This window comes from Dendronephthya gigantea, unplaced genomic scaffold (genome assembly GCF_004324835.1).
Source record: "Dendronephthya gigantea isolate DGI-Jeju-01 unplaced genomic scaffold, DenGig_1.0 000000F, whole genome shotgun sequence".
In the NCBI taxonomy this organism is placed as follows: domain Eukaryota; kingdom Metazoa; phylum Cnidaria; class Anthozoa; order Malacalcyonacea; family Nephtheidae; genus Dendronephthya; species Dendronephthya gigantea.
The window spans coordinates 5,367,588-5,380,140 of NW_021163010.1; the positions used below are offsets into that span (position 1 = coordinate 5,367,588).

General features: G+C 36.4%; 1 protein-coding gene across 5 annotated transcripts; it reads left to right on the top strand.

Moving 5' to 3' along the window:
* Positions 1-257: 257 nt before the first annotated feature.
* Positions 258-12,134, top strand: LOC114517064. Of its 5 annotated transcripts, XR_003686363.1 has the most exons (34): positions 259-726; positions 1,481-1,557; positions 2,125-2,223; positions 2,324-2,353; positions 2,484-2,545; positions 2,806-2,919; positions 3,217-3,271; positions 3,423-3,485; positions 3,732-3,799; positions 3,903-3,958; positions 4,079-4,206; positions 4,369-4,484; positions 4,597-4,631; positions 4,917-5,023; positions 5,164-5,264; positions 5,441-5,481; positions 5,637-5,736; positions 5,944-6,106; positions 6,376-6,495; positions 6,671-6,684; positions 7,144-7,188; positions 7,265-7,294; positions 7,645-7,693; positions 7,887-7,972; positions 8,231-8,319; positions 8,638-8,728; positions 9,080-9,161; positions 9,555-9,632; positions 9,811-9,886; positions 10,057-10,140; positions 10,428-10,495; positions 10,865-11,065; positions 11,734-11,805; positions 11,984-12,134. XR_003686363.1 is itself a non-coding variant. In XM_028536925.1 (32 exons), the coding sequence occupies exons 1-32, from the start codon at positions 669-671 to the stop codon at positions 11,000-11,002; spliced, it is 2,520 nt and encodes an 839-aa protein (XP_028392726.1). In that variant the 5' UTR covers positions 258-668; the 3' UTR covers positions 11,003-12,134. The 5 variants fall into 5 exon arrangements, 2 of the variants coding, with proteins under 2 accessions (XP_028392726.1, XP_028392547.1); XR_003686358.1 differs by having other exon boundaries at positions 10,865-11,805; XR_003686360.1 differs by having other exon boundaries at positions 11,734-12,134.
* The last annotated feature ends 419 nt before the right edge of the window (positions 12,135-12,553 follow it).

Consider the following 12,553-nt stretch of genomic DNA (forward strand, 5'->3'; position numbering starts at 1 on the left):
TGTGACATTGTCTATTCTGAATAGCGGATCTGCTCAGCCTTTGTCTTTGTTGTCTGAGAAGGGGTAGAATTGGGTGCGGCGTCCTTCCTCTGAAGGGTAGCGACTCTGGGGCCGGTTGTTCATAGCTAGTTTAACGCTAACCCTCGGTTAAAGACTTTGCAAAGTAAGACTTCTATTTATCCACAAAATATTTATGGGAAAACATGTTTAACCGAGCGATTAAAAAAACCGATGTAAAAATTTGAGTTAACCCAGGCTAACCTTCTTTTGAACAACCGGCTCCTGGTTACCAGATTGTGTTGTGCCAATGTCAATGAGTTCAGCATAGTGTACTGTAAATGAAGCTATATACGGGCAGGTGTGTTTTATCCCTCTTTTCTACCCCAATCTACAACATAATGGCATATCGTTGGAGCTTTCGAATCCTCATTCGGTACACCAGGGTACTTAGGACAAACCCCGGGTTTATGTTTATATTAACTGGCAGAGAAAGTTAATAAGTTATGAATGTAACAATCACCAATTATCCTGTTGCGTTGGTAACAAAGTCTAAGTGTGATTGTTTTGAACCGTTTTGCCATTTGTATCAAACGATTTTGTGCTCAAAAGCTCAAGTTTGGATTACTTCTCTGTATCATGAAGTGTTAACTATGCTATAATTGTTTATTATGGTTGAAAAAGATCGGCCCGTGTCTCAAACTACAGATCTCAAGCGATCACAGAGTGGTAAGTTGGTTCAGACTTAGTATTTAACTACCGTGCACTGATTCTTTTGATTGTACATTGATGAGACAAGACTTATTATCCATCAAATATATGCTTCGTTCGATAAACTTAGAGAAATCGAAATATTCGTATGATATTCGCAGATCAGCAATTAAAATATCCCCTAGCCCAAGCTGATGTCACGTCGGGTATAAACAGTGTTGTCTGTTGTTACCCTCAGTTTACACAGCATGAAGTAAACTGGGTTGAATCAAGCTTGGGTCAGTTTATTCAAGTAAAACATGCTTAAGCCCAGGTTAGTGTGAACAGCGCTTCCGATGTGTTTTGGGTTGACTAAACTGGATTTTCACATAGGAACACTAAACTGGTTTGAAGGCAGTAACCTAGCTGGATCAAGGCCCAGGTGATACAGCTAGTTGTCTAATACAATTGAGCTGATACAGTTGAGTCTCTATGGAACCATAATTTTGAGCCTAAGGCCTTTTTTCCATCATATAGCAAACTGTAGCATATTCCTTTGTTTCAAAGTCTGAAAGTCATAATTAGTTCTATCCAAGTGCCCAGGAAAGATTGAAGAATATATGAGCATGCACTGCTACGTCATGTCGCCAATAATACGGTTAAAGTGGAACACAATCCTAACACTTCTCTCACAGAACAGCTACAATAAGAATCCACATGTATTTCATGTATTTGGATTGGAGGCATTTTTTATATCAGTAATCATTACTTTTTGCTTCTGGCTTTCAAACAGTAGATGTCTTAGAAGGTTCTGCAGAAAGTTTAACCAATTTCCAAAAGGAAGGACCACAAGAAGTTGTGGTTAATGAGGTAAGTTAGTTAAAAAAGCCTTTTATTTAGGCCATCACTAGCCATGCAAGATTGCTGGGAACACTCCCTTACTTCCATTTTAACCTTTCCAATCATATTAGGTTGTTGATTAGTGATTATTAGATATTAATATATTGGGAAACTTACTGTACTAATTGAGTCTCAGTTGCGTTGTGAATCCTGTGGGCACTATAGAAATTCTGGGGATAATGTGAATCAGTAGTCCTGTATCACAGGTTGGAGAAATTCCAGTGAGATTTGGGGGAGTGGGGGCAATCACCTTTGTTAAAATCAATAATTTGTTGGAAAGTTCCGTTTTCATCAGAATTTTGAAAACAATTGAATAAACAGAAATCAGTCTGAAATAAAACGTTTAGCCACCTACAAACGAACGGGCCATTCCCTACGAAATATATTTGGAACACATTGGCTTTCATTGCATGCCAAAACAACTGAAGAAGATTCGATTTGTGATCACTTTCCTGTGAAGCCGGTCAAATTTGGAAAAACCCAAATTCGTAAGAAATTCAGCAAGGCAAAGACAAATTTTAAATTATTTCCTTTTAGACGCCTGGATTAAATTCTGAAAATGAAAAAGATAAGTTTAACACTCTCTGTGAAGGCGTACAAACTGCTCATTCAACGTTCGACCTCTATTTAACCGAGGTACGTAAAAAGACAAACACAGTTGAAAAACTGAAGACTTATTTTAGCTTGGCGTTTACGATTTTCTCGTTCATACATAGTATTAATTTCACTGATTTAGTTGCTTACAATAAAAGACGAATTACTAAAGGTTTGCTACGATTTTCTTTATGCATTATTTAATTTTACTATCGATATTTTATTGCACGGTCATTGTATAGGTGCACTAGGTGTTGCAAAAGGTACGACGATTACAAAGTTTTGTTTCTTTCCGCTTCTAGCATTCGTTGCCATCAAATCTTTTGATCAACCTCACATTAACATGTTCCAAGCTCTACAGAAGGTACTGTAGATGTTGAATCCGGACCATATATTGAGCTAGAGGAAGCTCCACCCATCAGCATAACATCAAACGCATGCTTTCTTACAATGAGTCGTGATGATGGGATCTTTTCAAAACCCTCCGGTCAAATCTAAAACATTTTCTGAGGGAGTATGCCCTCATATTTCCGAGGAAACATCTGGGCAATGTTTGTTTCTTCCCCCTCTCCCAAGGAAAGATTTAATTCTCTTGTTGAAACACGAATTTTGTTTTCATACTAGTGCGTCTGATCTGAGAGCTCCAACGAGTGAACTAATACGCCTTGTGAGATTATATTCTGCACAATGGGAAGCAAAGAGCAGTATATTCCAGAAAATTCACGATGACTATGAAAGGCAAGTAGTTCGTACGTCCCTCCATCAAAATCTAACTTCCCGATGACTAATCCGATACCTACGCGGGTGAGCGGTATAAAAGTGTAACGTCACATGATGTGTGCATGCTATCAATTATTTTAAACTTTCAGCGACCCGTATCTAAATAGTCCCACATCTCGAAAGCATACCAGAGTGTAATAAAAGCTTGACTACTGTAACTCACTTATAACTATGCACAAATTATGATGTCCCAATTATGATTTGCTGCAATTACATCGTCATTTAATTCCCGCCTTTTTCATAATATAATTTTAGCAAGCAAAGACGTTTAGATATTGCCCTAAAGAAGCTTGAACTAGTTGGTGTTGCGGTAGGGTCATATACTTTATATCTATTTATCACATTTCTAATTCAACCATGCATTTTCATGCACTATATAGTAAGTAATAACCGTATTTGCTATTGTGTATACTTGCAACTACGTAAAGTATTTATTATGTTAATTTTTTTGCTTTGTTCAGTCTGAAAGAGTCGAGAAAGAAAAGAGAATAAGGAATTGGGAGAAAGTATTTTCAAAAGTTATGGTTCGTGTTTCATCATTGCAATTTCTATCATTTCCCTTCTGAGCCCACTCCCTCGTGTATTTTTTCCTCCCCCCTATACCCCGCCCCTCTCGCATTGACAACACACTTTACGGCCAATCCGAAACTATACCTCACAAACTTTGTGTATATCCTCCATTGAGTCCAGAATCGAATGTACCGAGGCTGGAGCATATTATTTTACAATCCAATAATGTTACCCAGTTCTTCTTTCAAATACTTTTATAGAGTGCCAAGAGTCATGGTCACAGATGGAAGTTTTTAATTGGATCTTTAAAAAAGAAAGCGAAAACGGGGTAATGGGAATGAACATTTGACAGCGGTTTAACCGCATGTTAGTGTGAATTTATGTATGATAGACTTTTGCTTTAAATTGACCAGTTTTCAAACGCTCTTTAGAGAAATTCTTTCCATACCATATCCGTCAAGTTCGGCTACTGATGGGGTGCAGAATGGTACGTGTGGTGATCCGATGTATGACCGTATAGATTCAGAAGTATTTAAAACTCCCAAAAATACATTACATGCAGTAGACAGTAGACAGCGTGAATGACATTTCGTTAAAAAATGTACAGAGTCTAAAGAAGAACCAATTATTCCACGTCATCATCGACGAAATGTGCGAAGTTTGCGACATCAAACTTTATTACGACGCGAGGCACATTTTGATGAAAGTAGCAAAACAAATGATGACCTGCATGAGGTAGGTACTTCATGTTGTTGCAAAAAAGCGAAGCAAAACTGCTTGTTCTTTAGTGTGGTTAGATCGTTGACTTCGGACTAGATCATTCTTTGAGGCTTCATGAGCCTTCATGGCTTCATATCTTGTATAATTTGTGTATTTTATATTTCAAAACTGATATAGTTGCCGCAAAGCCGGGAAGAAAGTGAAGTTTCATCGGAAGACGATGCTCAGACTTTGTTAGGAATGAAAAGAGTCAATCGTAAACATGGAATGATGCCAGATCCGGTTGCATCAAGGTTTGTTTATTTTAATACCGTATCGCTTTTACTATAGGTACGGAAAATTTGGTCCACCGCATGGGTTTGGACCAGATCAATGCACTGAACATGTTGTTTATCAATTTATTAGATTTAAATCCAAGTATCCATTTGAAAAGGAATCAGGTGCGTGTCTTCACGTTCATTTGGCGAGAGGCCTGCGCGATTAGAGCCAGATGTGCAGTACACTAATAAAAGTCGTCACTACTAACTGAGTATAGATACGAGCATGTTCTCATTGACCAGTTATTTCCAGTACTTAATATTTGTTTATATGTTTATTTCTCTCTATTACTCTTGGTAGCTATATTGTGTATTAAACTTGAGGTCACAGTAATTGGCTAGCGCTGTTGTGCATAGCCTCCCTGAGGCAAGGTCAATAGATTAATAAATATCAATTTCATTTTGTAGGTCCACCCGAATTCTCCAGAAGGTTTAGACCCGCGAGAGTCGAAAGTCCAACTGGCGTACGGAATCTTACCAATTCAAGAAACCCAGCCAACCGACGATTTCTCAAGGTACGCGTTTCGAATTTTTCCCGAACTCTGGAAATAATTAACTCGCAGTTGACTGTGCCCGAAGACTAATTGCAACTTTTATTTTCATTAAATTTAAAGGTCACGATAACGTTTTAATACAATTGTAATTGTTTTGGCAGAAAAATGTTTCATTTGTCGACGAGTTACCTGAGGAGAACAAATCAAAAACATGTACAAAGGAAGATAAAAACGTGGGGACTGGAGAGACTGACTATGAAAGGTAATTGATACTATAGATCATCCTTGATAAACGAAGGGCATTTCGACTGGCAATATTGGTTTGTATGGGTAAATCATGGGTAAAATTTAGAGCCATACATGCTCCACCAAGTCACCAGGATTACATTATATATAATTCATTTTATTCCATTTTATTCTTATTTTATTCCGTTTTAGATTCTTGCACGTGCGAATATACAAACCTGAATGCAAGCTAGGTATGACTTCACGTCGAGTGTTAATTTGCATGTGTTCCAAACTGTTATTGTTTTCTGTATGTTTACTGTTTTATTGTTGTCGCTTTGTCATGTTTGAGTCGTTTTTATTGTGACAGTGTGTGTGTAATAACACATTGAGCTATAATTGTTTCCAGTTTCGGAACCGAAATGCACAATATGCCTTGGTGAACAAGTATTTAACAGCAGAGTTTACAACAACGATGAGAATTTAACGACTGCATCCGAAGATAACAGGTGAGGGTTTTGTATGTCATCATGCAATCACACTGCATTTGGACGACATTTTAATATATAGCAAGTATATATAAGGTACAGCATTTCGGCCTGAATTACTGGTATATATTGATGTAAAGAGCTAAAAATCCTGACACTATTTCTCTTTGTGATATGAATATTGTGAGAAGAATGTTCTATAATTAATTTTTTACAACTTTTTTATAGATATCAGGAATTCGTATTCACTTTACCCCCAGATAACGTGTACGTGCAAGGACAGGGTATCACAAACATTGAATCGCTTCAGCTTAGAATAGCAGTTCAGGGCGAAGGTGGAGGACAAATAGTTGCGATGTCTACTATGGGATATGATGAGCTTAAAATTTCGGTACGTAAAATTATACCTAATTATTGAACATCTATAATGAAATCTATTAGTTTAGAATTTGAAAATTCTTGCAAAAATTAAATGGCAGGCACTATGAAGAACAAAAACATTCAGTTCTACACACAGTTCCCAACAATACGACTGACGAACGACGGCTGAAACAAACTTCAGTTTTTTTTACGTGAAGGAAACCTCGTTCCCATGCATATAGCTTAAAGCTTTGTTGTTGTGGCCTGGTTTACAAACAGATTTTCTTTCGATTTATTCAGCAAAGCGATATTGACTCAGAACAGGAAACACCTAAAAGATATCCAATGTTGTCTCTTGTGTCAGACAAGGAAACATTGTTCAATTCCGTTGTCGGTCATGTTCCAGTTATTTGTTACCAGGTAAAGCACTAATACTGATCTTCATGCGCATTAGCGGATTTGAAACGAGCGAATGAACATTCCTGTATCATTTTCATGCAATTTTAATATTGATGCACGTGGCTGGCATGTTGATCTATTGCCAATTAAACAGCTTTACCTAAGCATTTCACTTTTCTATTTTATGTTCTGAAAGACAAAGAAAGAAAGGTGAGTTTTTAAACGCGGGCATACCTAATTCGGATCATGCAGAATGTTTATATGAACAATTAACGAGCTGGCTAACTGGGCGGCTTTGATAGAATTGTTCAAATTTGCTCGAAACAGTTTATTTACTGAAATGTCACTGATTCATCTGTTATTGTTGTGAATTGAACGGATAGAAAGATCTGTTTCCTCAGCTACATGACGTATATATTGCCAAAAAAAGCGGTTGTTATGGTTGTCTCGTGTTTTCTCTCTGTCAGATGTCCGGGGTCCTCCGGCAGACTTGTGTTGCTTTCTTTCGAGCTTATCATTATACACTTTTTGCAGAGTTATCCAATGAAACCGGATTTACCAAATAGTAAATTACAATACAATTTAAACAGCAGCCCTTGGCGCCCCGTTTCCCAGTTTCGATGTCCTCTAGCTTGACATGGCTTCAACATTATTGTACTTTCTTTAAAGATTGCGATCATTTGATGCAACATCACAAACCTTGTCTATCACAGAGTAAGAATCGAAATTATTTGCGCATATGTTGTTTTAAATATATGTTTATAAACAACTCGACGGTATTTTTTAACAGATTAATTGATGAAGCAATGGCGGCCAAAAAGTAAGATTGGTATTTTGATTATTTTCTATCCTATGTGTTTCGTTTTTGCTATTTTTGTTTAAAATTATATAAACAATCGGATGATTACACTGCCAGACCGTAATGCTCTAAAATCTAGTTTTACGTACGGTTTGTGGGCTTAAAATTATAGTAGCGGGAGTAATGATGCAATGTAAGCATTGCGTTAATATACAAGAGTGATTAAAATGGAATTCTAAAGGGAATATTTGGTACATAAAATATATGTACATGGGAATGTCCTTGAATATATTTCATGTATCATACTTACATATGTATGAGTATATTATGATTATATAACTGACGTGATATTTTGCCTGTCCATTTTATAGAAAAGAGGAGGAAACTCAGGAAAGCATAAATGAAATGGATGCTGATGAGGTTTGGTGAAATGTTATAATTTATATGATACGTTCAATTTGCTGCATTGACTAATTTTTTCTTTCAACCGACCCTCCGAACTTTCACGTGATAAAGCAACCTTACCTAGCTTTTTTGCCCTTCCTATTCTCGCATGATGTTTTACTTAAAAGTAATTACTGAATAAATAAATAAATTTGTTGTCCAAAATAAGGAGAAAAAGATCTACACCGAAGACGATTTTGAAGAAATGAGAAGCAGACACATTGAAGAGATACAAGATTTAAGAGATGAATACGAGTATGTCTTTGCCCAACTTTAAGTGCTTACAGTTATACGGTGCTGCTCAAACATGAATATTGATCTCAAATGAATCGATCCCAAAACGATTTAAAGCATCGATCTCAAACGAGTCATAGAGATCAATGACTCGTCAGAGACGAATTACTTTTGGCTTTAGCTATATCTCTTTAACATTCATTACACTAACAAGTTTAGCTAAATTGTAATTGTTTTAACCATTGCTGGTTAAAATTCGGCGTGTTATTCATTTTTCAGATTGCAATTGCAAGAGATAGCTCGTATTTCAATGAGAGGATCTCCAGATGGATTCTCAACTACTTCAGCTGAACCCAAATTTCTCAACGGTATGCCTATTATTAAACTAGTTTATCATGTTGCGCGGATCTTTACAGATAACTCTTAAACTTGTTATAACTCTCGGTGATGGTGCAAAATTAATATACCGTAAGGCCTCATCACCCCCCCTCTAAAATCCTCCTTTTCAGACAACTTTTCAGCGCTATCTCTCCTGTAATATACAGTTATTAGGTTTCCCTTTTAACGATTCACAGGGAGTCAGCAGGATTTTGTATCAGCCACAGAAACCTGTTTTCATAACACAGTAATAATTTTGTGTTTTCGTGGACAACTATACTGACATACGAGAATTAAAATTCTTTCAGCTTGTACATCTCCCATACCACAAAGTGCATTATCCTCTACGATACAGTGTTCCCGTAAAAGCACTCCACGACCTCGCACAGCTGATGGCAGGTAAATACTTTTGAAAAAATCTCTTCATATATATACCTGCTAAACGGTGCAGTCGAGCGTGTGGGGACAAGCGTGGATTTTAATTAGACATTACATGTATATGAGAAGCATGCAGTATAGTTTACGTATAACTACCATAGTTCGTCATACGACGAAACCAAGTATGCATGAAGATTGTTCTATCTTACAGAACAGAGCGTAGATCATACCTTGAGAATGCATGATGCATTTGATCATATACTGATTATGCTTCGATAAAAAAAAATTAAAATACTTTTCTTCGCTTACCCTAATATCATATAAGTTTGAGGGTGGAGAATAATTACACAGCTCTATCCTTTTTCCTTTCAGGACTACCAAATCACCGAAGAGCATGAAGAAAATCAAAACAGGTCATGTTTTACCAGAATGGGGTAAAAATCTTCCAGAAAATGTAAGAATTATATTGACTGCCATGTAACTGCATTATATGTTGTAACTGCATTATATGTCGACGTAATGGTATCACTTATACTTTTACCCCACATATCATTTTACTATAATCTAGAACACAATTCTTCCTACAGTTCCTCCTAGTTTCTTCCATTGCCATTTATCAAAACTATAGTCAACATGCAATATTCTTATCATTCCCATACTATCTTAATATTAATTAATTTGATTTTACTGTCTCTGTGCATGAATTCTGAATTCCACTCGAATAAGAGTTCGATTTTCAACGTTTTAACACACAATTTCTATGAAACATGCAATGAGTGTGAGTGAATATATCTGCTTGCTATCCGTTTTCTTCATATAAGGACACCATTTCCTCGTCTTTTTACAGTTTTTTGATAGACTAGAACAATTTTCCAGAGCAAGTGCTAAACATCATCAGGATTTGAGTGAAAAGACAAAGAAAGAGGTCTGGATTTCTAATTACTATTTCAACTGTCCTAGCCCAGTACTCAGTACTTTGACTTTTGGTGTTGGACTGTAAAAATGTTTGTATATGAATGTAAGATGGTAACATATAAGTAATGTAATCTGGTAACATCTATCTATCACGACACCATTGATCCGTCCTTCTTCACTATAAATAGGTTCAGGAAAACTATGAACTTAAAATGGCAACACAAAACCGACTAAGTGTTGAAGAAGATGAATTGGACTTAAATGGTGAGATATCTACCAGTCTTTAAGAATTGACCGATCTTCAGGAATGGCAACTCTCGTTGGGTGTCTTTATTTCTTTTTAATACGAATATACAGAGCATGGATTAATCGATACATATAGCCGCACTTACTGATGTTCTTTATAACATAATTTATGCTTCTTCTTTGATTAGATGTTTGTCTTCCTGCCTTATTCATGCCATCGAGAATGGGGACTGTTTATTCTCCGAAAGCAAGTTTATATTTTCATCCATCAGGTAATGTTGTAGGCTAATATAGCAACCGATTGTTAGCTGCCCAAAGTCCATTTTTCATCTTTGTGGGACTAATTGGTGCATGGTTAGTTATATAAATATATAGCAACCTTACTATCCTTCCAAACACTGTTTCATTATTTTAACCACTAAGTGTAACTCTCTTTACGCGAATAGTGGGAAATGCTGTTATCTCATCCAAAAGTTAATCCCGGTGATCGAAGAATTAATGTAATGACATGAGAGCCTAAAAGAATTTATTTAATTGAAAGTCCATTACACTCGTTTAGGGGTTTCTAGAGGTCGTTTCACTCAAGCTCCGTCGGTATTTAAACTACCTTCTTCTGTAGAAAGAAATGTATCCTTTTTATCTACCGCATTGTCACTAATGTTCAAGCAAATTATGTTTAATCGACATAACCAACCCGTAAGCCGCTAATTATCGAAACCAAGCGGAAAGAGTGGCATTTTTTTTTCAAATGTGGTATAACAACTGCCTAAAATAGACAAAATACTTCTCGACGTTTCGACCTGAGGGCCTTCGTCAGGAGAGTAACTACCTCTCTTGACGAAGGCCCTCGGGTCGAAACATCGAGAAGTGTTTTGTCTATTTTAGGCAGTTGTTATACCACATTTGATGCTAAGTTGTTTGAAGACGCTGCCACGCTGCTCCCTGGTTATATCGGCATTTTTATATGTATAGTTTACCTTAACAATTTTTACTTAGTCTTCGTCTGTTATGAATCTATTTGATATCAGTCAAAATTTTATAACCCATGGACCGACTTGGCTATCGAATGGCTCTCGTCCGCAATCAGCTCGAATAGCAGGAACAAAAGAAGAGAAAATATTAAAATTGTCTTAAAAACGGCAGTCGATTTCGACCAGAACTGTCAGATTGGTCTCAATGCGAAGTCAATATCCGGAGGTAGTTGCCTCGAGAGTGGAGCGCAAGGGGTTCAGGGGTGCGACAACCCCAAAATAGACACAAATTTTGTCCCAAAAGTTTAAAGGCCCGTTTACACTTGGATTTCTGGCATTTCTGCTTCGATGACATGTTATGTGCGATTTTCCTCTTTTCATTGATGTTAACCAGTAATTAGTTACGAATGCTCTGATGTATAAATTAAGGTGTTTTTAATAGAATCAACTTGTATGCTGTTAAGACACAACATAAAAAACTTGATTTTACATCGAGTGGACTATATAAATATATATGATTAAGAATTGGTAATTATATTTACAAATTGGTAAGATTACTATTATTATGTACTACAATGATTTATAATAAATATTTGATACTTTTCGTATAAATGGGTGAACCACAACAATGGAGTACTATATGGTATTAAAAGTTAAAAAAAATTGTTTAAGAACAATTGTCAAATAGTTTACTGATTGACATATAAATGATTTAGCAAATCTGTCAAATATAAGAACTCTTATTTGAATATCAGTGACTAATTCACTCATTTACATCTATCAAAGGAAGAAAATCGCACATACTGTAAAATCGCAGCAAAAATTGCAAGTGTAAACGAACGGTGATGATGTGATCATATGGTTACAATTTACTTCATATTATATACTACATAGGGTGTTACAAGAAAGTAGACGTTCTCGATCAGACTCGATGGTCATTTGGGAACGGTTCGCCAGATTTCATCAGTAAGAAAAAACACTATTTCAACTAAACGTTAAGCTCTATGAACAAGCAGGCGATATCACCGTTAGTTTCGTTAATCAGTGTCTTAATCATATACTTATTAACCTTCATGTGCTCAATTGAATGAATCGATAATGACTTAGCTCAGGAAAATCTGATACCAACATTCTACCATCGTAGATCGAAGGTATAAAGAGTCACCAATGCTAGAAAAACTAGAAAATCGCGTGTAAGCACTGATATAATGTGAGTATATGGGCGCTTTGACGCTTTCCTTTATACGGAAAAAACGGTTTGAACGGTCCTGTTGTATTTCGGTATAGTCAGATCACTGGTATTTTAGAGTGTTTCAAGAACTCTGCATTGAAGTATATCGTTATTTACATCTGCCTAGCACGGGAAATATAGTTTTATCGTTATATTCTTAACGAAATACTCTATTTCAATTTTAAATATGACCGGTCTGTCCATTTTGGCCGCTTAATGGAAAGCGCGCCCCTATGACTCATTATATACTACCTCCGCAGGCGCTAGGATCGGAGCATTTGGGCGATTTCGGAAAATGCGGAAAAATATCACCGCCCGCCATATTTGCCCGAAAAGGGCCAGCGGAGGGGGTGGCATTATTATCATTTTATATATGTGAATAGGTGATATTCAACAAGGTGATATTGTAAACCCTGCAAAAATATATTTAAAAAATGTAAAAGAATATATTAATAAAAGCTTCAAAATTATGGGCCTGAAAGC